The following is a 26,388-nucleotide window of genomic DNA, read 5'->3' as shown; positions in this document are numbered from 1 at the left end:
TCCTGAATCGCATATTTGTGAGCTGGTAATTCAACATGTCTGTCAAGGGTTGATGACCTAAAATTAGTATTTCCAAGTGTGAAAGAATTTTTCTGGCCAGCTTTTACACACCATCTGCAAAGCATCTCATTTTTTTCATTCATTTTCAGCCATGGTCGATTTTGTTTCCAGTCTGAATTGAAAGAGTACTTTTTTCTCTTGGCATTAGATGGACCCTTAGTTTTATCGCCGCCATTTTTAAGCACATCATCACTAGCATCATCCGATATGGGATTAGCATCAGGAAGTGTTTGTTCGCTGTCATTGTGCCTATTGACAGACACTTCTGCACCCTGACTGTTGTTAGAAGTGTTACTGCTAAAATAATGAAAAAGGGTTCAAGTTTTAACTGATTTAGCCATTTAACACATTGTCCTGCCAAGCCAGACTCTGTATCAAACGTGCTCTTCTGACCTTTGTTATTAACCAATCAGAAGTGAGCACATGACACACAGAAATATGTGATGTATTTACAACTATACAAGTACAACATATTCGCCAAGAGTGACAACCAGGAATTTTACAGCAAAATTTTTTAAAAGAATAAAATAAAGCATTCATAACAAAAAATGAGCACAATTCTTATTTTTTGTGCGATTTTGCCCACACAGGATTTAAAATCTTGCAAAAAATCTTATATTTGGTTGGGTTTTTTTTTTGCATGATTGCATGTCCTAGATGCAACCCTGAACTTCCATCTGAAGGTCTGAATTTGTTGGAAGGACCTGCCCCCAAATTCTGATTCCAAGGATGGGATTTTTCTCTCCCACATCATATCATTTCTCACATGGGTAAAAGTGTTGAGAAAAGAAAGATGGCATATTATTGGTGTTGATATAGCTATAGAAATACAAAATATTTTCTTAAAATTTTTACATTTAAGAAATATTTAGTTCACAATAAAACAAGAACTGTATACAGGTTGGAAACATAGATGTATCCAGGACTAAAACTGCAGGAATGTTCATGACGTTACAAGCATAACAATGTCATTTCCAGTTTCAATGAGAGATAGATGTATCCCACATGCTTTTCACATATGAGAAAACTGTGTCACACATGCACAGAAATGATGAAATTTGATCTCCATACCTCCATTCCTTTTTGGCCTGTTGGATGGGATTTGTGTGAATGAGACAGCTGGGAACCATGTTTATGTCCTGAATCTGAGGCTACGGGAATCTGAAATAATTATAAAAATTAGCACATCAGTTGAAAATAAAAATTTAGTACTGTAAACCAACCTTTGTTTGTGACTCTGAAATTTTAGAGTTTTGAGATGTCAAACAATTTTGTAGCTAATACATTTTTAAGAATAAAAATGCGCTATGTATTTCCACACAGAGATTCCTTTCGTGAACATAAAACAGTTTTCAAAAATAATTATCAAAATTAAACTTGAAAAAAATGTTTTGCTTAGAATATCTTTCACCTGCCAACAAAAATAGTCATGCATGCATACAAAATATGACTAACACCACAGATTCAGTGATGTCTACACTAGTGATGCTACCAGATAGTCGTCTACATACAAAATATGACTAACACCACAGATTCAGTCATGTCTACACTAGTGATGCTACCAGATAGTCATGTCTACATACAAAATATGACTAATACCACAGACTCAGTCATGTCTACACTAGTGATGCTACCAGATAGTCATGTCTACATACAAAATATGACTAATACCACAGATTCAATCATGTCTACACTAGTGATGCTACCAGATTATGATGCATCATCATTGATTCAGCATGACATAAAAATATAGATCCAAGAATTCAAGATTTTAAATTACACCCAAACCCACCCACCCCTGGATCACTTAATTCTGTTTCCACTTCAATCTTATACAAAGCACTATTACAGAGAAGGACATTTATCATAATTATCATTGTCAGATATAAATAAAAAGTTTTCAGGCAATGGACAGTGGACACCACAACGTCATTTTCTGTGTGTCTGTAACCCTGACCCAGGCACTTGATCAGGCATATGTCTTCAGTGGAGAATGAATCGTTGCTAATAAAATATTCTATTGCTCTGAAATAGTATAAACCTGATATATATACTCATTTATAAGCCCAGTCCAAATACAAACTGCAGAGAACAATATATGCCACCACATAATGCAACCTCAGATCTGGGTCTATTCTTTTAGTTAGAAGTAATCAGTACAACAAACAACACAGATGCTAATCTGCCAGCATATTATGCAAAGACAGGTTAGGGTCTATGTTGTTTGTATATGGACATGCATTGACAATGTTGTACTGTAATGATATCGTAAAAACATGGCAATACATATATGCCAATCCCTGGTGAGGAAAAAGTGTAATCCAACTGGACAAAAAGAGTAATCCGAGCAAAAAAGAGTAATCCACATATAACATGATAAAAATTCAATGAGCATATGTATAAAATGATTTATTTATCCCTCTGGAATTTTAACATCAATTACTGCTTCAAGTTTTCATATATAACACTTTGAGCTTTAAAAAGGAAATGACTCTCATATTACATTTCAGAACACTTTGTACCAGCTGAGACTATGAATGTTTTGCACACCAGTAGAGCACTAAGTGCTGGGTTACAAAGCCTGGATCTGAATTCTGTTTTATTTTTGTTAACAATACTGAACAATCTCTCACAGTCAGCATTAGAATGGTAAAGAACCAATGAAGAGGAAATTTATATCTTACAGTTATTGGGTCTTTTAGCTGGGAAATAAGATGAAAAAATCAACTCTATACATATGAAGTACACTGTCAGGTAAGAGTGGAGTGCCAACTTGATACTTCAGGAGTTCTTCTAATTTATCAGCAACTTTTCCTGCAACATGGTGCATCATATGACAGAGAGAACCTAATATGTACAATGATGGAGATATTTTTCAAAATATAAAATGCAACTCCTTTATGAATTCCAATCATCACTGATGCAGTATCAGCTTAAAACCCCATACAATTATGCCAACTTAAGTTTATTCAAAGTATTATCAAGCATATAAATAAAATGTTTTCTCCAGTGGAATCTACTGTTAAATCTGGTAATGAAAGAAGAGCACTCTGACTTTGCCCTTTTCGCTGTCAAAGTCTCTTACACAGACTGGGTACAACGTTTTGTCATCATAATCACTTCTCCTGTCTGTTGCAATACTAAAAATTTTCATGGCTTCTGCAATTTTAAGTGAAGTATCTTCTGCTAAACACCTAACAATGTTAGATGATTTTGTTCTTGCACATGCATATTTTCTGCAATTTTGAAATCAGGAAACATCCATCTGAACAAAGGACCAATGTAGTCTTCTACCGCTACAGGCTATCCTAGTTTTATTAAGAACTCGGTAGATAATGCATCTGCATTTATAAAATTTGTGTCCACAATTTATTTCTGCTTTATAAAAAGAAGTTACCTCAGTACTGGTGTTAGTAAACGAGCTATTTCAAGGTTTCTTGTTTTACCACCATGACCAATATTAAATTCCTTTCCACGCAGCCTGCAAGGGGCATAAGGATCCCCAGAATGGAACGCTGTATTGTGTAATTCATGTATTCGTCTCTGAATCAGTTTTTCATCTTTTCCGAATCCATTTGTGAAATTATTTGAAAAATATTTTTGCTCTAACATGCATCAATTAAAATAAATCTGACTTGACTTTTAGCACCAAATACCTACAGACTGGTTCTGTTCTGAATTAGAACAAAGAATCTGCGAGCAAAGATTAAAAGTTAGAAAACCAGTCTGTTCTCTACTATAAAGGCCAAACAGCTGCTATAAATAGAAACCAAGGTCAAAAGTTGAAAGTATAAACCGGCATGTTTCTTCAAGTAGGGCAACTGCTATAAATAGAACATAATACTGTTAGGAAAGTTCATGCAAGTCTTTGGACAAGTGTACTCTTATGTCGTAGTTACATAATAAAGGCTGTCTTTTCTAGAATATGGTCTGTGGAATTAATGGGATGTTAATAAAAATGAGAAAACAAATTATTAATTTTTTTGGAGGGGGGATATAACGAAAACGCGTAGTCTGAATATAGTTACGCGTAATGCGTAATTTGGTGAAAAAAAGCGTAATGATTATGCCAAAAGCATAATGGTTGGCATGTATGGCAATATTGCAACATAACTTTAGGCTCATGATAATACCACAAATGTGAATAACCCAGATAATATGGGTTAAAGAGGCACAAAACAAATCAGTTTAATATTTGATGATTATTCTAAACTTAAATAATGACTTGCTCAGAAATCATTGAAACAATCTGTCTGTCTGTTTTGCCTGCAAACAAAGCTATGAATACTATACATTATTATAACTTTAAAGAACTTGCATAAAATCTAAGCATTGTAGACAATGCTGCCACAGCTACAGGCTGTATGAAAACAGTACCTACTGTAAAATTAAGAAATATTTCTTGGGGATTCAATTTCATCATTTTCCATAAAATTAAATCCACCATGAAGGATAGTATTGTTGAACAAAAACATGACAAACAGTGTGATCCCACAATTTTATTCTAATAAAACTCTGTTTACTAACAAACTACAAAATGTTGTCCCCGTGAATATTTATGTTTCTACAGTCCATCTTAACATTAGCTATTGCTGGTGAAGCAAAAAGTGAGAAATCTGTTGACAATAATAAAACGCTTTAAAACTGATTAAATGCAAAGGGTATTAACATAATTTTGTTTCATGTTAGGAGAAATAGATCAAAAGATGAATAAATTATACAATGCAGGAGTACTGTATGTATATTTATGAGATTTATGAATGAGTAATTTTATAAATATACATACAGTATTCCCATATTATGTTGCCCATGGGAGTCATAAAGAATACCACCTTATAGTAAAATTTGCAATGAACTACACGATAATACTCCCTCATTATAATGCTGTATATGGGACAGTGTTTCCCTTTACATACATTTGTACGTCAGGGAAGCACGCTGGAGAAAATTGACACACATTTTGTTGCCATGCGTTTTTTTTTACACAAAGGATTCACATAATGTGATCAGGATTTATTTAATATCCAATGCATTGGACGAGGGATGGCATCGTCTATACTTCAAGCATAGGCACTGACTGTTTACCCGCTTTATTTACTCATGCATTGCGCTCCCTTATTTGTATAAGAGTGCAACGCAGGGAACATAAGAAACAAGGAACCAGACTAACATAGGCAATGTTATGACAGAGTAGCTTCCCATAATCTTGCGAGCTCTCACGCGATTTCCATGGAGCTCAGCAGTATTTCATCTAGATGCTTAACCTCAATGCTTGTTGCACTAGAAAGTGATCTCCAGAATAAAACGTTGTGCACTAAGAATCATTAACGAAGAAAGTGAAAGAAGCAGATTACAAAAGAGTAACTGTGGATCTAACTTTAATGAAAAATGGAGAAAATAATTCCTTTGACTGGAATATGGCACATCCATTAGGATTACCGGTGTAACTTTTGATCACGTGATTGCAAAGACTGCAAAAGTGAATAATCCTTTCATGACAGGGTTTAAGAATTTTAAAAAATCTGCCCTCGTTCGCCACAAGATATCTGGAGAACACATTATAACCCAAGATATTCTTTCACAACAAAGAAATCAGTAAACTCGTTGAGATAAATGCGTTATTTGGATTACACAGTCAGGGGTCATTGCAGATTTTGCTAGTTTTTAACTTTGTTGCAATAAAAGAAAGATCTTAAAGTTCAAGTGTAACTTATTAGAAAGAAGATGAATCATTAGCCTCCTTGATTTTTGGATAAATGTCTTTTAGGGCAAAGTACAATGAAACTGATGATAGTACACATTTTATGACAGTCAGAAAATTAACTGCCATTTGGTTAGAAAGATTTATTTGGTTTTTGTACTGGCTTGTACGTAATGTGTTGGTTGTAATATGGCTTCAAAAAGATTTTAAGGAGACTGTTAAAAGTATGATTTTAAAAGAAAATTGAACTAATAAAATTATTCTTTGAATGGACAATGCATTTGTTAATTGTGCATGTTGTATTTATTTGTATGTTTAGAGCGAGAGAGAGAGAGAGAGAGAATGTTGTGCAAGTTACAATATCCTATTTCAAGCTGAAAAAGTACAATTCAGATGAAAATTTATCAGTACATTTTTGACCCCCACATTTTTTATTTGGCCCCCAGTTCTGACACCAAGGATTTTTTTTAAACCCTCAATTTTGCACCACTGGGGGATACATTGATGCGAGTTTGTGTGTATGTGTGTGTGTAGTTTGTCTTTTAGTACAAAGACGACCTTGACATTACTGTTTGGTTTGGTTTCTATGAGTTCATGAATGGCTGATCAGTCCAATTGTATCAGAACTATCTGTGGCACACTTGACAGGAGATGCTCCTTGGGTTTGCTTGATCAATAGAGGATGTGCTGCAGTTCTGAGATTTATCTCCTTGGGTTTGCTTGATCAATAGAGGATGTGCTGCAGTTCTGAGATTTATCTCCTTGGGTTTGCTTGATCAATAGAGTATTTGCTGCAGTTCTGAGATTTATGCTGCTTGCTTCTGCACTGCCTTTGCAGTTCTTCATTCAAAATCTGTAGCTCCGTTATGGACGAAACTCTGCAGTAATCTTCCGAAGACTCATGGTGAATACTGAAGTGCGCCAAGAATGACTTGAGCGAATCTTTGAAGCATTTCATTTGACCAACTTGAGATCACTTTCCCTCCCTCATTTAGATGAAGATCTTCTTTAGTAATCACTTTTCTGACATCCTGGTGACATGGCCTGCCCACCTCAAATGTGATTTTATTTGCAGAATATGGATGCTTTAAAATTCCTGATCATGTAAGAACCTCTGTGTCTGGGACCCTGTCCTTATCAGTTTCCTCAGACAGCCAATGTGAAGATGGTTCAGCTTCTTGGAATGGCATCTGTACTCTGTCCAGGTTTTGCAAACATACAAGAGGGTCGGCAATAAAATGGCTTAATATACCCGGAGTTTTGTTTGTGGACTGAGCGCTCTCTCTCATTTAATAATCTTTTCTCTCTGCAATTACTGACTTGCTTTAAAATTACAAACATGAAAGTGATATTGATTATTATCAAGTTGGTCTTTCCCTCAAGATCTTAACAAGCATCCATCTCATGGTTAAAATGGCATCTTAATTTATTGTCAATTATTATTATCACTGTTGTTGCAAATTTAGAAAATCTGCATCGGGAGCAGCTGACTTATCCATTCTAAAGATCTGATGTTTTATGTGCAATTTATCCCAAAAAGTTGAAGAATTCCAAATCCTGTTAATCTTTTTCAGTATTGGCTTTAATTTTTTCTTCAAACTTTGACAAAAGATGCATGTATCAATAATGCCAATAAAGGAAATCGAATGCGTGAGTAATAAAAAATGCAAAAAATATATCTTACCAATAATAGTAATTATCAATTACTAAAGCTATAAATACATTCTGAAATAGCTTTATTTACTTTCTCTACTTCCTTTTCTTCTTTTTTTCACTAGATTAAATGGATTCAACTTTCACAAGGGCAGGATTACAACTTTCAATGTATGTCAGGAAGTTTCCTCATACTTTTCTGAAATGAGGACAAATCTTACCTATGTTACTAGCCTTCATGTGGATTATAATCGGATGGGAAACTACTTATTAGACATTGTTTCAATTAAGTGGAAAGAAAATATGCAATTGACTGGGATAGAAAAAGGGCACTAAATGTTTGTAAAAAAGCAGCAAGACCCCCAGAAGAGCCTGGCATTTTGAAAGTACCTAAAAAGAGACAAGGCATGCAAGAAAAGTGGCATGGTGCATCACAATGTTAAAACTGAATTAGGGGACAAGAAGTCATCAAGGTGCACCTTACAACAGTATGACTTCATTAAATGGTCAAATGGAGTCCACTGAGTCCAAGATCAGTATACCATCAGTATCAGTATATTAGATATCGACAATGACACATTCAGAACAAGACAAAAATTCATAAATTTACCTTCTCATATACAATATTATTTGCAGCTCTAATAACACATGACTAAATAATCTCTGTGCCATAGACCTCTGACCTTTTAATCGTGCCTGGATCCATCATCTCCAAGGATGTACGATATGTGCTGGTGAATGTTTAGAATCTAATGCCCCTCTATAAAAACGATATGAGAGCCCAAGCCCCCCATAAGAAATGGATCACTGTGACCTTGATTTTCAACCTATTGATCTCCACACCAGTAGCAATATTTTTATCCCAAAGTACTAACCTATAGATCTGTCAGATCCAAAACTTCAAGTACTGACACCTAACCTTAGATCACCTTGGCCATCAATCTCCAGAGATATTCCTCTCAACCACGGTACATTTCTTGGCAAAGTCTGATGATGATGCAGCAATGAAAACGGGTGATAATGCCATCTAAAAATACTTTAATCTAAATGCTAATATTAGATGGATGGACAGACAGATGATGCAACTGCTATTTCTTGTTTTGTGGTATTTGCTGTGGGCAAGACAAGAAGAATCTCAAAACACTAAGATTCAACAAGACAAGAAGGATCTCAAATCACTGAGATTCAGCAAGACAAGAAGGATCTCAAATCACTGAGATTTAGCAAGACAAGAAGGATCTCAAATCACTGAGATTCAGCAAGACATGAAAGGTCTCAAATAACTGAAATTCTTTATCAAGTGGGTGAACAAAAATCTGATTCGTACCTTATGAACAGGACAGAGGCATCTCTCTTTTCCAAGTGGCCCAGGACTACTTGCTTCCCCTGAAAAATGTCATGCACTGTAAGAAATAAGTAAAACCCATGCTGAAAGTAAAGCTTGCTATCACATGCACATAAACTGCATGTCATCACTCATTTCTCGTGTTGCAATGCAGTTCATGATGCATGTTCTTTCTCTGCTGTGTAACACATATCACTGCTAATGTGTGATAATCGCATCTAATGTTTCATGTTGCAATACAACACATGCATACAGGGGTGCAGAAATTTTGTCAAAATCAAACTGTCCATGACAAGTAAATTAAAACGTTTACTTGTCCATATAAAAAACCCACAAGTCCATATTTTCATAGCTAAAATGAACAGTGCAAGACAGGACTGTTAAAATGTTTAGGTTTTTTAAGCTGCATCATTTAAATGATCACAGTATGGATCTGTGGCATGTGTGTGTGTGTGAGTGTGTGTGATTTGGATTTTTAACATAGCTTTAACAATTTTTCAGTCATATTGCTATGATGTCTGCAGTGTGGCAGTTTTTAGTGATGTCTAGCACTGGGGCATCATGCTGCAGACATGTAACATGATGTCCCACCCAGTCACATTATCCTGACACCAGGCCGACCAGTCTTAACACTAACTTCTTAATGTTGAACACCAAGGGAAGCAGCTGTTAGTACCATTTTTGTAAGTCTTTAGTATGACTTGGCCGGGATCGAACCCATGACCTCCCGCATCCGAGGTGGATGCACTAACCACTTGGCCACTGGAGCGGTGTCTGTGGCATGTAAAAAAAATACTGGATATTTATCACTTGTCTTACTTTCTACTTTTATAGTCAGGGTCTACAAATCTAATAAGAATGCATTTTATTGGTCTATAATGGTCAATCAGTACTAGCATCTGAAAGGATGGATATGAATTTAGCTCTAGATATTTTATCCTTTACATTTTTCATAAGAAGGTCAAATATACTGTTGATGAAATCTATGCATGTAGTTCTGTTCATGTTATCATTTCCAAGTTCAACTACATCTCTGATTTGAACCTCATAATGGAATTCGGAGTTTGAAAAAGATTGTCCCCGCTTTGCTAAGGCTTATGCATTGTTAAACAGCTACTTGTAATGCTCAGTTTGGCTCATATTGTACTTATCAATTACTCTGTCTAAATCACCCACTTCTTTTTCTCATATTTGACCATTATATTATCAAATTTTAACTGACATGTATGCACTTTTTTGGTGTGTTAACAGTATCTTCCATTATAATAACTAGTCCTTCAAACAATCCATTCATTTTCCCTGCAGTTGTGGGCTATCTCTTACATATATTATATACAAGATGCAATGGAAATTCCTGCAGCCAAGAATCTTTGAACTCCTGTTTTCTTTTTTTATCTGATTCCCTGAATTAGTCAAGTTCAGTTTTAGTCTGTTTTGTTGACCTTTCATTTAACTTTTCACCATATGGGCCTGGCTTTATAAAAAAAATGATCCATCTTGATGCATTCCTAGGACAATTCATTGTATTTATACATAACTGTTTCAGTCATGCAACTGGTTCAAAACATCAGCTTCTTAGGGGATGCCCTATCCTCCAACCAATAAAATTCATTTCAATGCAACCATGAAAAGATATCACATAAACCAGTACATATTTCTTCCATTGGTAGTATCATTAGAAGTTGCAGTCAGTTTCAGTCCTAATAGATAAATATCAACATACACTGTAAATATACAACACACCATATGATACTCACTGGTAAGTATGACTGGCACTTGTGTGAATATTGCTTAGACAAAATGGGAATTACAACCCTTTCAAGTTAAGGCCAAAATTTACTTGTCCACAGACATAGAGTTGTGACCAATACAGTTATGGATAAATTGATAATACTAAATTAGAACCAAATAAAATGGAAGAAGTTATTGCTGTTATGGGTACAACATTGTGTCAATACTCACAGCAAATACACATTTTGATAAAACTATATATATTTGAAAGGTGAAGAAATTGATAGAAAATTAAATATATTTATTGATTTTTTAAACAAGTCATAATTTAGATCATTTTGATCTAATAATTCATAATGGCAGCCTCTTAACAAGCATGAAGTCGATTGTTGGTACATAATATTATGGCTTATAGAAAACATCAATCAATAAGGAGAAAAAATGTGCAATGTGTCTAAGACTTACGGTACATGAAATAATTGCTATAATTTTGTATCCCAAATTTTACAAGTCATGGAAAACCCATTTTTGAAAGCACTATATACAATAAAAGACACACCATGGCTTGGATATCCATCAACTGCAGATTAATACCAACATCTGCCTAAGTACTATGTTGGTGTTGAAGTTTTGTAGATGATAAAACATATTTCAACATAAAAGAACATCTTTGGCAATTTAAAATGCTGAGCACCAAGTGAGGCAGCTGTGAGTACACGTTTAGAAGTATTTGGTATAACTTGGCCCGGGTCTGAACCTGCGACCTCTCACATCTGAGGTGGATGCTCTAACCACTAGGTCATGGGAATGGTCGGCCTATATCCAGCCCTGCATGTATTCAGTGTAAAGTACTATGTTCAAGGACACTACAGCACTGCTATGGCAGGACTCAACCCAAAAACCTTCTGATCTTCACTGCCAGAGTCCCTATCCCTGGACAATGCTGCCTCCTGATGCATTTTTTTGTTTAATTCTTTTTTCTAACACAAAAGCAATAGTAATGAGCTTTCTGACCAATAAAAAGTCACAATCTACAGCAATAAAATCAACAATATACTGTTATAACTGTTGGAAATATTTATGTCACTGTGAGGTCATGAATTTATGTCACAGTGCTATAGAAAATGTCAATCGAGACAATGAGCATGCCTCTTAATGCATACTGTGGATTTATTTCTCTTCTAGTGTTACAAACGTTTATCCATTCTGTACTCATCATAAACCAATAATTTAAAGAACTAAAGGGAAATGATCCAGCCATCATCAAAACAGGATCTTTTTTTTTACCATGATGCATGTACACAAAGTTCCAACAAAAATGTCAGTTTTTTTAAAACCATGAAAACTTACAACATGAATCACCAGGATACTGTCGGCAAAAATTGTGGATTGATATTAACTTATTACCTTGTAAGAACTGAATAAATCTTTCAAGATCTGTTATCTGTGTTGTTAGCTGTTCAACCAGTTTTTCCTTCAATTTGGCAGGGTTAACAATCTGTGGAATAAAGGGAGAAAAAAAATCCCATAAGAATAACTCATAGTACTTGAATGAAGAAAGAATAGTTATAAAAAGAATGGTATTCAATTCTGTCAGCTGAAGTAAACTAAATTAATCTCCTGAAAGTGTGATATTCCATGATTATATAAAATCTCAACTGTCAATTAGTACTTATCAGTACATCAAATAAACTGCTTATCAAATAAATCGCAAGCTAAGTGTCAATTATTGCTTAATCACTTCTGCCATGATTGTATATCAATGCCCTGTGTGTGTTGACTTTGATACCTTGGTACCATTCATTGTAACACGTACAATTTTGTCATGAAAACTTTTGTGCATAAGTTTTTTTAAGTGCTTTTAAGTATGATGTCACTGAGCTTGGATAACACATGCACTAGTGAAAGAAGAACAAGTACTCCGACAAACAGATAAACAAAGATTGAACACATGCTGCTTTTTGAACTTTAAGACTTTATCATCACTGTAACATGCTAAACCACTGAAAGTGGAATATACAAGTCTCACAACATGGTTTGTGAGAAAAAATAATTTTACATTGGTAAGCCAGTTACATAACACTCAATATCTGGGTAATTCCTACTACATGTGTAATCCCCCTTGGTAAGGATGTATAGTTTTCCATTCTTATTTGTAGTGCTTTCCTAGCTTCCAACTTTCCAAGAAAACCATTCCATTTTTAAATTTTATTGCAAGGAAAATGACGTAAGAACACATTAACACACAAAAATAAGCTGAACATAGCTAAATTTCAGGAATGATTTTCTTTCACAGGACTGTTATTGCCACTTTTAAAAATGTCATACATTTGCCTTTTTCATTATTTTACCAAAGAGAGAAGTTGCAGGCACATCATTATTAATCCAAAATTTCATAGCTCTAAGATACAATTTGATGACAAGTGATGTCATATATATGACTGTTGTTGCTGTGGGCTTAACAACATATTTTACAGCACATGATAGGCTATGCACAGTGGACAGTATAAATGGTTGTGGAAGAACATGGAAAACCTCGAGAATGAACCACCAACCCATGGGAACCTACTTGCAAGCTTTCTCATGTATCCACAAAGGCTGAGTCTGATAGATGAACCCACACAGACAGAGGTGAAATAGTAGTGATCGTTAAAGGCAAGCACTTTAGACCATTCTGCCACCTGGGGCCCCTCATATGTATAACATGACAGTACAATGATCACATCATTCTGAGTTGTGCAGAACACGGACATGATGAATATCTGCAACAAAATAATTTTCTGTTCTTGATGTCTGAATGAAAAACTTGTCAAAGATGTCTTTAAAAAAATCCTACCTGTCCTATCGCATGGTCAACAACTTCCCTTAGTTCTTCTGCACTGAAAGTTTTAAAAAAAAAACAAAACAATTATGCATTTGTACACCAGTGCCTGTTTTATTATCATTAAAGTGTACAGTAATGTAGGTGTAAAAATGTGTAAAAAAACATACAATGAAAAATGTGGTCACATTAATCAGAACCTAATCAAGTCTTGGGACTGACTCAAAATATCTAATTGTCTAACTGGTCTAATTTGACTGAATACATTTAAAATAGATTTTGAGATATCTGCTTACTAGGCAAGTGTAAACATGGTTTTTGAATAGAAAATCAAAATGTTAAAAAATGTTTGTAAAAGATGCAAAACTGCTGTAATGATCAGAATATATATATATATATATATATATATATATATATATATATATATATATATATATATATATATATATATATATATATATCTATATCTATCTATCTCTTCATAAAATCATTTTTATTATATTATTATGTCAACCATATTTCATTTGTCTACCATCAGTGTTTTTTGTTTAATTTGTGCTTAAAAGGTTTGCCACCCTGTGATGTCATGTCTGAAGTATAGTGCCCTCCTACAAGTTACAGGTAGTGACTAATAGAAGGAAACCTTTTTGCCCCAAAAAGATTGTTTATAAAGACATCAGTACCATCAAGAATTTGGCATTCAGTCAATAGGTTGCCATGGTCATAGTTGATGGAGATTAGGGTACACGTAATTTAAACAAAGGTTCAGCAGAAAGAAAACATTTAGTAAATAACATTTCCCACAGAATACTTACCTAATCATGTTAATGTTAGGAAATAAACCCCACCACCTCTCAAACCCAGCAATAATGAAAAGAAAAAATACTTCATCTTTCCTGTTTATACAACAAGGGGAAAAAACTCTTACCCATTACCTCCCCTCTAGGTGGCTGCCCATCAACTTACCAGTTCATGCCAAGTCATACATCAGCAAGGATGCATGCATTCTTGGGGACGAACAGAAGAGTTTAATGGGATCAGGTAAATATTCTGGGAGAAACTTAATTTTCTAAAAAATCTACTTCTGTCAATTAAATTCTCCGATCAAATTAGCACTGAGAATATGTAACAGGACAAGGAAATGCATGAGACTCCTACCTTTACCACAGGCACCCTTTGATGGAAAAATGGCTGGATTCCCTGTATGAAGGATAAACCACTCTCCTAACATAAAGACAGCACAAGCAATGGTTTTATAGCCTGTGACAAAAGTACCCAGGTAAGTCAGATGTATTTTCCTTTCCAAACAAAACAATTCTAGAGTATCCATAACTGCCAACCTTCCAGGTTTGCAATTAGTGAAAATAGGGTTAAAAATTAGTGAATTTGGACATGAATTAGTGAAAAATACCATGACAATAACTCCATCCACTCTGACCATCAATACTATATACACTAGATCAAGATCGCAATATAAAACAAAAACACTACATATATGCAGAAATATATCTGCATTTCTATTTATTATGGTATTTATAAACTACACTTGTTCTTGTGGTTATTTATCAAGACATGATACTACGGCAGACTTGAACCTCCTTGATTGCTTGATCGTAAATTTGTTTTCAAAACAGTTCAGGCTTCTTGCCTGCTGGTTGATCTTGGTGACTAAAATTGCTGACAAATTTTCTGCACCTAAGGAGGTCCTAAAGTCTGTCTTATTTTTCCTCACTAGAGAAAATACTCTTTCACTGTCACTGTTGCTGTGAGGAATGCACAGGAGCTGCAGCACTTTTAGTTCTTCGACAGGAAAATCTGGAAGTGATCTTCGAGTCTGGGAACAAATGTTTAGCATGGTCTCCAGCTGACAAAGGTAGATTGTGTTTAGCAAGAAAGCTTGCAGGTCTTCCATCGATGGCTTAAAATATTCCAGAGATGAAATCTGCAAAATCTTAATTTTCACAACCTCTACGTGTTTTTTGCAACTGATGTGCTTCCTCACATTGTCTCTGCCATCATGCCCAATACTAAAATTTGCGGCACACTGTGTGCAAAAAGCACGATGTATAACAATGTTCAATGGCTGAATGCATGGCCAATTTTTTGTATTTTTCCTTGGTGGTGAAGCCATTTTCAAGATCTCTGATGTGATACCGAATGGTAATTCAAATCAGTGTTGGTGACACATGCATGGAGCGAAATTCCTGTTAGACCCCAGTTTTTCTCTCAAAAGCATTGGTAAAACTACTCTTATACATATAGATTAAAATCGGCTAAAATGCTTGCTACCGGGCCAACTGTACCAATCGGCTGTAGTTCTACTAATATCATGACCAACAGTATCGGGCCATTTCGGCAACTGCCAATATTATGACTAGCGCTTAACGTTTAAGATTTAAAATAACCAAGAATTGGAGAATCCGTAATTCGCTGAAAAATTGTGAGGGTTGGTAGCTATGCGTATCCAGTGAAAGTACTGAACCACACCCATTACAAGGATGTGCCAATATCAAATTGCTCTGGTGGTTGTCTAGTCTGCAGCCATAGAACACACCAGATTCAATTCTTGTCCCTGACAAGCTAGATCATACAGATACAAGTCTGAGAAGGCTGACTGTCCATGCCAAACTTATAGCTTCGATGATGCATCAGATTGAAACATTGTTAAAAAATAAGGCTTGGCGAGATCACTCTAATCTCATGAGCTGGGATATTCATTAGGTGTATTGGATCATTTGACATCTCTGAGTACAGTGAGTGTATTTCGCAATTAGGCCATGATGCAAGGGCTTGCAGTCTTAAAACATCTTTCTGTGCCTTAAACAGAAGAAAGAAATATTTTCCGGCCCCATGATCCTTCTCCATGTGCATGTACTTGACAGCACAGATTGGGTTTTGGATTGCTTCCTCTATTGACATATCAATCAAGAAGGAATGGGTGATCACCCTTTGATTGTCCACCTGGTTATATTATTAAAAAAACAGAACCATTCAATCTAACCTGTATATCAGGGCCACTGAAAGGGTTACCCTGTGTGCTGAAACTAAAGCTATCAATGTTTTGTATGATGGCAGGTAAAAGGGTTACCCTGTGTGCCAAAAATAAAGCAATCAATGTCTTGTATGATGGCAGGTAAAAGGGTTACCCTGTGTGCCAAAAAAAAAGCAATCAATGTCTTGTATGATGGTAGGTAAAAGGGTTACCCTGTGTGCCACAAATAAAGCAATCAATGTCTTGTATGATGGCAGGTAAAAGGGTTACCCTGCGTGCCAAAAATAAAGCTGTCAATATTTTGTATGATGGCAGTTCAGTGCTGTTCTGTCAAAAGGTTTGAACTGATCTGAATCAAACCATGTCAAAACCATAGACGGATTTAATTCAGTCAAAACTGGCTGGCACATCTGAAACATCCTTATCATGACCAATATCCAATCTACTACGAAAGAGGTCTAATTTGACTGAATACATTTAAAATAGATTTTGAGATAACAGCAATTGCCTTTTAACAGTAAATGGGGCCAATCTTTTTCTTCAAAAGCCAGAGAAAAAGTTGGATTAAAGCATTTAATGCTGTTGACTCCCTACTGGAAATAGACTTCATGAGCGAAAAGACTAAAATGGGAAAGAAGACTGTTTCTGCTCTTTGCTAAAGTGGAACTTACCATTTATTTTTGGAGAATGTCAGTTATGTTTCAGTTACTACTGACAAGACTGACTGGAAGAGAATGACAATACAGTTTCGGACCACTGTGAATGTCCACAGGCTGATGTTGAGACTGAATATTTGTGCAAGAAATTGGTATATTGTTCCATGGCAGCCGAATTTAAGAAACTTGTGTGAAGCTGGATGGATAGGGGCATGAAAATATCCATTGGTTAGTTCTAGATTGACTGCAAATTTGTCCTAATTTAATGGAAAGCCTGGCTGATTGTGCCATCTAAATTGTTAACCTCTGTGCAGTGATGTACCTGTTGAGCTGTTAGAATTCTATCCCTGGTCTGAGTTGTCCGTTTGCTTTGGGAACTAGAAACAGCCTAGAATACAACCCTGAAGTCTTCATCTTGCAAACTATCATCACCATGTGATTGTTGAGTAATAGCCAAATTTCCTTTTTCAAAATTCCTATTTTCTCTTGATTGGACAGTATATCCATCATACAAAAGGAAGACAAAATGGGAGGGGGCTACATAAACAAAATTCAAAGTCCCTTGGAAACATATTGTATGGCCTATTGGTTTGATGAAACAAATCAATCCAAGACTGGAAAATAAGGGTCTGGTGCCAACCAGTAGGCTGTCTGCAGGTAGTCAGGGTGGCAAGTCAACAACAGCTGTTGTAAGGCTTGGGGATAGAGGAAGCTTGCTTCCTATCCCCTACATAGAATTTCCTCTAGAATTTAGGGGCCAGCTGCAGGATGCAAGGTAAGTAGGAAAGGCCATTTTTGTGTTCCTGGCTTCTGTACATTAACTACTGTACATTTGTATAGTAGGGGGATACCAAAGGGTACATAAAGAACAGCCAAGGAACATTGTGGCTTCAGTGCATTTAAGCAGAGACAGGCGTCTCACTACACTAGATCTACCTTATCTGAGGCCATCTGGTCATTCGCTGTTGTGTTGTTTGCAGCCCTGTTGATAACCATGGCAATTTAGGCTGTTGAATCCCATGGATGGTCATTACCCAACTTTCAGCCAATGAAATATAACTAGTGATGCTAAATATAGCATGGAAGAAGCTGTAACCATATATCACATCAGCTTGAAGGTGTAATGCAAAGCATTCTGATCCACCTTATAAAACTGCAGAATTGTCATGTTGATTATGGTGACGTTTTTATCTAAGGGTCGGTAGCACAATATTAAATCTCGACAAGCTAACCTGTGTAATGATGCTGGCAGCTGGCTTTTGGAAAAGTATACCTTGGAGTTACCCAGATCATGGATATTATCAACAGGCAACTGGTTATCTCATTTATTTCTGTTGACTGCAGCAGTAGACGGAAGGAGCGGTGATCTACTAAGTCTACTCAAAGCTTCACCTTCTAACCAGTAGATGGTGGCAGTGGTCACTAAGAAATTGACAAAATTCAGTAAATTTTCTCCATGGATGGTCTGAAGCTTAACTGTGTATACTCTATTGTGGGATTGGAGTATGTAACTGTGTATACTCTATTGTGGGATTGGAGTATGTAACTGTGTATACTCTATTGTGGGATTGGAGTATGTAACTGTGTATACTCTATTGTGGGATAGGAGTATGTAACTGTGTATACTTTTGTGGGATTGGAGTATGTAACTGTGTATGCTCTATTGTGGGATTGGAGTATGTAACTGTGTATACTCTTTTGTGGGATTGGAGTATGTCAAGCTGTTGAGATTTTCCCCCAATCACTATGGGGTTGTACACATCAGGCATTGTGTCTATATATATTATGTCTATATGGAACATACCTGGCTGCAAGGACTGCTAGAAGCAATTGTCTGTGTGTTTGGCACAGTATCTCTGCAACAGTAATGCTTTAAATCAATGATCTGCTGGTTGCTGGTATGGACAACCTGGAAGTGCAATGACGGCTGGCTGGACAGTCGGTTTAGTAACTGTCTGGGTGGAATGTGCAATGAAATGACTGAGCTGGTTACCTGGAACCCAATATGATTCTAAATGCTATGGAACCTCTGGATGGTACTTACTTATATGACAGCTTAACCAAAGTCTTCAGGGGGTTAGCCATTGTATTGTGTGCAGCCCTGTTAATAACACTGGGTATCAAAAGCACAGACTGACTGGTTGTCAACTTGAGTGGCAATGTGCGACTTTGAAAGATGGCAATAGAGGCCATCAATATCTCAAAAATATCCTATGTGCCCGAATTTACTGGCCCAAAGGCCCTGCTTATACTTGTAGGGCGATTTACATCCACTGTGAAATAAAAGAGTACATAGGAGATTTGTGATGGATGTAGGGACACAATTACTGAGGCCAGCAAATGCATCATCGCTTCTTGTACCAGTGAATATGTGACTCTAGTGTTGTCTGGGATGGATGTGGGGCTTGCATCTCAGCAACCCCTTGTTCCTCCATTTTGAATTGACCTGAGGTAATAGTCACGGTGGGTATCATACACGTAATTTGTTTGTCTGTCCGTGTGTATTTTGTTGGGGGTATATGGCATCACCAACTACAATGGCAATTAATGATGCTTTTGGATGAAGACTGGTGACACTGCTTTTCTGCTGATCAAGACTTCCCATGTCTCTTTGCTCTTAGACTTTTTCACAAAAATGTGAACCAAATCCCTTAAAATTATGTTGCACATACACTGCAGAATCAACAATGCACCAATGATATTGTGTTGATACACAAAGTTCACAACTGTGCTATAATTCAGAAAATCATTATCAAAACTGAAAAATGGATGATTGCAACATGTAGTAAAGACCTTTTTTCAAAATGCTAGTCCAACTTTGCTGATGGATGGGCTAAAAAAAAAACTAACAAAGATAACCTTGGATTTTGAGAAGCATGCGAGATGTTGTTCATACTGAACATAAGCTTATGCTGGCAAACATCTAGTGATGGTAAGGGGAATTAATGAGTAAAAGTTCTTCGCCTTGTTTAAATGTTATACAGACGAGAAAGATGAATGTTCAGTCTTTCTGAAAGTGCCAGATTCGAGAGGTAGTGGAGTTATGTCCTAATGTTAATGTTAGAAAAGTTATATCCATTCTCAAATTTTACTTAGACAGATGAGACAAAAAGCATGGGGAAGGAATTTACTGAATGAACTGGAATACTGCTCCAAACAGTAATCAAGGGAACAGACTACAGAACTATTGGGGGGGGGGAGTCACAGTGTCGAGATATTATCTAATCAATCAAATTTGTCCTTATTCCAAGTCTGAAGATACAACAATGTTGGAAGTGAAGTATTGTACCTGAGCCTGTCAAAGTTGTCCAGTTTCAAATCAAGTCGGTTTTTCAGCTCATCAATTATAACAGACTGCTTCTCAATCTTTCTGCTAGTGGGTAGATTAGCATCTCCTGTCTGCCAAAAAGAAAAAATGTCCATATGAGACAGAAATAGAATAAGAAGTCACATGGACTACATAAAAGAATCACTCAATTACAAAAAATCTGATAAAATATATGCAGAAATGCATGCTACTGATAAATTATACAAATACAATTGCAACTATAACTACTGTATCAATGTTATTAAAAAATGTGAAGATGGAACAGTAAATTGACAGTTACGAAATACTTGCATCACAATATTTTCCTATTGTATCAAAGCATAGTCGTTTGCATGATATTCATCAATAAAACAAACAATAAGCCAAAAGATTTAAACTATTTTCTGCAAATGTAACAAATATGGTGGAATCCAAAGCAACACTATTCAAGGCTGAGAGCTTTTGTTAATAAAAGGAGTGATCATTGTTTATTAAACCACGCTTACCACCTTCTTTTCTTACAAGAGGCATGAGTACAATGAATGTCATATTATAAGTCTTCCTTGTGTATAACAGTCAGTACTAGTACGGCATCACTGGTCTCAAAGGCCCTGACCTTTTCATGGTATGTGGCCTTGAGCTAAACTTAATGTGCAGACATTATCTTACTAGACTTAATATGACTGTGACCTTTTGAGCCCAAAGTCTTCAGGCTTTTTATTATTCTACATGCTAACCATCCACAAGATCTGGTTAAGGATCTTATCATAAAACAAATGTATCTGTGCAAAAGCCAATTTCTTTGAGTAACAAAAGACTATGTCACACAAAATCAACAGGCCTCATTTTTAACTTTTGGTGCACACTCTCCACAAATTCTGGTTAAGGTGTTTGGTTTAGAATCAAAGTTATTACGCAAAAACCACTTTTCTTCTTTCAGCCAGTGATCCTGTCCTTTCATCTTTTGAACCCCAATCAATAGGCTTATACCTTACTCCATAAGCAAGCCATCTACAAAGTTGAGTCCAGGTCTGTGACCTTAACCTTTGACCCTAAAGTAAGAGACTTTGGCTTTACTGAAGTGCAAGACATCTACAAAGATCAGTCCAGGTCTGTGACCTTAACCTTTGACCCTAAAGTAAGAGACTTTGGCTTTACTGAAGTGCAAGACATCTACAAAAATTAGTCCAGGTCTGTAATGTGAAGTAAAGTTATTGTACAAAACCATTTTTCTTCTTTTGGTCAATACAAGCTTAACCTTTGACCCCAAAGTAAAAGGTTGTCTGTACTCCAAGCCATCAACAAAATATGGACCAGATCTGTGATGTACAACTAATGTTACTAAGCAGAAAATATTTTTCCTCTTCCAATTCCATTGACACCAACTTGTTACCTTTTAACACAAAATTGACAGGCCTCTTCCTTTATGCCAAAAAGCAAACTATTTACAAAGTCAGGTAACAATAGTTGGTGGAAAACTCAAGTTACTGTTCAGAACGTAACACGGAATTTGGTTATAAAGATGGACTGGCAATGTCATAATAGACACCATCATATGGTGGGCTTATAACAAAAGGACTTTCCGAACAGAATTTCAAGGAATTTAAGACAATTTCTTCTATCTAACTGCTGAGTGCTGAAACCATCTGTGATATTCTTGCATGACAAGATTTTCAAATTAGCTGCTGTGGCAGCTATACTGGATGTAAGATCAGCACCAGTTTTATTTACAACGAACTCAGCACCATTACAATTTTGGTGAATTAGCGACAACATTTTCAACATGCTGGATGTCTGTGGAACACCATTTTCATTTACAAGCAACCAAATATCCTAAGAACTCTTTGCTGAAAAACCGATGTCAATAGGACCATAAATTTTGAAGGAGTAGTCTAACAAGATAGTAAACATTGTTTGATGTTAGGTCAACATCATTTTCATTCAGAACCAATTGGATACCATAAGAGATCTTCTGCCGAAAACCCCATATCAACATGACTTTATATTTGAGATCAGATCAGCACCATTTTCAAGTAACACCAACTAGATATCATAATAAGAACCAAAGATCAATATGACATTCCATCTGGATGAAGTAATGATAAGATTTTCAAAATGTACACTGTGTGGTCATTAGGGCATAACCGATTAGCATTTTTCTACTGATTTCCGATTCCGGATTTTGGGCATGAAATTTTTCCGATTCCGGATACGATTCAATTAATCGGAAATGCTAAATTAAAAGGTTTTTCAAATTAACTTTTTAAACCGTGTTACACACGTTTTGCATATCACACCGATGTCACAAGGGGAAGGATATGGCAGGACTATAGCAAAATGCAACGAAGTTCAAAGCCACAAAGAATCCATGAAATTTTTTATTTTTTTGCCAGTTCCGACCCATTCTTTGTTCAACAATTAGTTGATCTTGCCACCATGCTTTAATGTCGCGGTCAAATAAAAATAAAACAGGCTTTTGTTTGGTCCTATAAAGTTGGTCTCTTGCGGAATCATTTTCTTTTAATACCTCATTAGCATGTGTCAATGTATTCAATATTATGCCTTCATTATTGAGGATGTTGACATAAACGGGTAGGACTGTATTATATATTTTAATAAATTTAAATCTTTCGGTCTAACTCAAGTATTATCGTTTCACCCCGTTGTGTTGACCATATTGGACTTTTCTGACTTCTTATTTAACTTTATTAACGCACTATCGAATGACACGCAGTGTTAGACACGGTGCTATAGAAATTCAACTTTATTATTTTTATTATCCGAATCGGTCGTTCCTGCCTTGTCCGACTCCGATTAATCGGAAGTTCATATTATCCGGTGGAATCCGATTTCCGGATCAAAAGTCGGTTATGCCCTAGTGGTCATACTGGATGTCAAATGGGTACGGTTTTTATTTAAGACCAACTAGACATCATAAGAAGTCTGTTAGTGAAAGCTCAATTTCAATATGACCATCCATTCAAAAGGAGTACTGATAACAAAAGATTTTCCAGACAGCTGATGTGGCAGCCATATTGGTTGTATGAACAACACCATTTTCATTAATGATTAACTGGACCTTGAGATGGACAAGCACATAATGTTTCATTGTATTCTTGAGAGAAGTAGTGATAACAAACTTGTGCTAATGTATGGAGGGATGACACATTACACATGCAACACAACAGACGAATGGCAGACCCATAAACTCTTCTGGTCTAAAAATGGAAACTCAGACTGGGTTACCTCATATGCATAAGTTTCCAGATCTTCCAGTTGTGCTTTTAACTGTTTTATCAACTCTTGTTGTTTTTCTCGCTGCTGACTTATTTTCAGTTCATGCTCTTTGTCACTCTGAAAAACAGAAAATGTTTGAAAAGCTGGCCCTGAATTCATAAAACTTAATATCTTGACTGAAAATCACAACATGGTTTGTACAGTCCTGGCAAGTTTTCATTGGCTTCCAAAAGATTTTATACAGCATACAGTAGTCCCCCTCTTGAACGGCAACCCCACCCCCCCCGACCAGAGGCCACCCTCTTCTTACGACCAGAATCCCTTGGCACCAACAAGTTTGTATTCAAAATTACCCCTCAAGAACGGCCACCCCTCTAACACGACCAGCGGTCAGCATATTAGTACAAAAATGTCAAATGTTCCCCTCACAAGCGGCCACTTTGTTGTTCAAATGTATACAGAACCTATAATTAATTCATATCGTGATGTAAGGTAAGTAATCAGATTATCTCTATCATTGATACATGTCTCCCAATGTCAAGTTTCAGTGACTGAAAGAAGTGTACATGTAACAGTAAGATTAATATTGTATCATTGACTGAAAATCACAACATGGTTTGTAGAGTCCTGGACTTGGCAAGTTTTCATTGGCTTAAAAAAGATTTTATACAGCATACAGTAGTCCCCCTCTTGAACGGTACCCCACCACCACCCAACCAGAGGCCGCCCACTTCTTACGACCAGAATCCCTTGGCATCGACAAGTTTGTATTCAAAATTACCCCTCAAGAACGGCCACCCCTCTAACCCGACCAGCACATTAGTACAAAAATGTCAAATGTTTCCCTCACGAGCGGCCACTTTGTTGTTCAAATGTATACAGAACCAATAATTAATTCATATCGTGATGTAAGGTAAGTAATCAGATTATCATTGATACATGTCTCCCAATGTCAAGTTTCAGTGACTGAAAGAAGTGTTGACTAAAGTACATGTAACAGTAAGATTAATATTGTATCATTGTCTATAAAAGCCAATGTTTACAGGAAATGGGCTTAATGATGTTATGATATGATAGAGTTTTGGGCTTCACACATCTGTCGAGTTCTTTTCTTTGATGGTTACAACCAGACGTAATTGTCATAACAGGGTCAGCATAGGTTAAAAATAGATTTTGTGCATTAACACACACATAGAAATTAATCTTGAACAAAACAGAGTACCAGACAAAGACCGAAAAATCACGTGTCAACACAATTATGGCTTCCTTTACAAAGAATGCATTTCATCCAATTAACAAAAGTTTTGTCTGCATAATTAAATCGCATACAGTTAGCAACATCTGAATAAATCATTACCAAACATTAACATGTCATCACGTAATTGGAGACTTATTTTTGAAGAAAGTCGGTTATTCTACTCAACCACATCAGGGGAGGTGGGACTTGACGAACAATTGTATCTGGAAAAGACTTGAATAAAACAATTTTATGTTGAAATGACTCAACTAATCAATGTCATAACCGACAAGGAGGTTATTCAGCAGCAGTGGGAAAATGGAACAATGGAAAGAAAATTATGTATGTACCAAGATTAAAATGACGTTTTTGAATGGTTTTGCAATGTGCATGACAACAATACCTGCTCGCATATCACGCGTATGTCACGAATAAGAACTATTAATGTATATTCAGTTGAAATAAGTCTTTTATTATAACAAGAAGAACCTTTTAATAATTAATGTTACTTTTAAATGAAGATATTAAATGAAGATATTAAATGCTTTGAAGTATGTAGCTTTCGTACTATGTACATTACATGTACTTCTCACAAAAAATTTACTCCCCTCTGGAAAGGCCACTTGTCTTATAAGGCCATTTTCCCCGGTGCAGAAGGGGTGGCCATATAAGAGGGAAGGGGGACCACTGTATTTTCTAAAGAGAACTGAACTTTCTATGCATGTTACTTTGTTTATTACTGCATTAACAGGTAAAAGAGGAATAAAAAAACAAAAATACTAACAGAGATATTCTTCAATTTCTTTATTTTAGATTCAGCTATTCAATATTTCAAATTTCAAATGCTGATGAGAAAACTGGTGAACTAACAGTCAATATTCCAAAACTGAGTGCAAGATGATAGCAGACAAATTTGTTATTGTGATTCTATTCTGGTTTTTACTTTTCACACACTTTCTCAAATGCTGGAAATGTCATTTAACTTTGTTGCATGTCTTGCACATCACTTTCTGACCCTAACAACTTTCACCAACTGTAAAGTGGGTAATGCTCTCCTTTTTAATTGCACACACTGCTCAGTCATAGATGGGGTCACATTCTGTGCTCCTTTTTAATCGCACACACTGCTCAGTCATAGATGGGGTCATGTTCTGTTTTCATTTTGCAAATGCAATGAATGCACCAATACAAAAAAACAGCAACTTCAAATGGTATGGTGTGTCATTTAATCCACTCAATTTTATCCTATTTTATTATTTATTCACATTTTGTTTGAAAATATGAAAATAAAAAAAAATTTAATGTGAAAAAGATAGATATTTTATTCAGCTTTAATGTTCTTATTTCCTCAGAGAAAATAATAGATTAAAAAATTAAAGAACTTTTCCAACAATTTCAAAGATTTTACAAGCCAACCCCAAATTTTCAAATATTTTTAAGGATCTAAGAACCATTCAAAATCAGTTAACACTTCTTACAATGGTCAAGTTCATTTCCAGATAGTTTGTTATTGTAATGAATCCGTCATTGTAAAATATCATATCTTTAATGTTAAGGAATTATCTCCCTTCAGTAATTTTTTATTGGTCAAACCAGCATTGTAAAAGAGGAAAGTCACTCTATACTTCTCACCTCACACTATTGTAAT

General features: G+C 35.9%; 1 protein-coding gene across 1 annotated transcript in view; it reads right to left on the bottom strand.

The window, feature by feature from the left end:
- Window positions 1–26,388, bottom strand: part of LOC149785091 (RUN domain-containing protein 1-like) — a 67,307-nt gene that overhangs the window by 29,133 nt on the left and 11,786 nt on the right. The window contains exons 5-10 of the mRNA XM_089978836.1: window positions 23,513–23,620; window positions 20,249–20,358; window positions 13,327–13,369; window positions 11,898–11,988; window positions 8,742–8,800; window positions 1,132–1,221 (exon numbers count right to left, since the gene is read on the bottom strand). Of these exons, the coding sequence (XP_089834962.1) occupies window positions 1,132–1,221; window positions 8,742–8,800; window positions 11,898–11,988; window positions 13,327–13,369; window positions 20,249–20,358; window positions 23,513–23,620 (501 nt within the window). The remainder of the gene's footprint in view (window positions 1–1,131; window positions 1,222–8,741; window positions 8,801–11,897; window positions 11,989–13,326; window positions 13,370–20,248; window positions 20,359–23,512; window positions 23,621–26,388) is intronic.

Source organism: Sinohyriopsis cumingii, chromosome 13, assembly GCF_028554795.1.
Source record: "Sinohyriopsis cumingii isolate HCF-2022 chromosome 13, ASM2855479v2, whole genome shotgun sequence".
Taxonomy (NCBI): domain Eukaryota; kingdom Metazoa; phylum Mollusca; class Bivalvia; order Unionida; family Unionidae; genus Sinohyriopsis; species Sinohyriopsis cumingii.
The sequence above is the reverse complement of the archived record's forward strand: the minus strand, read 5'-3'. Positions and strand labels throughout refer to the sequence as shown.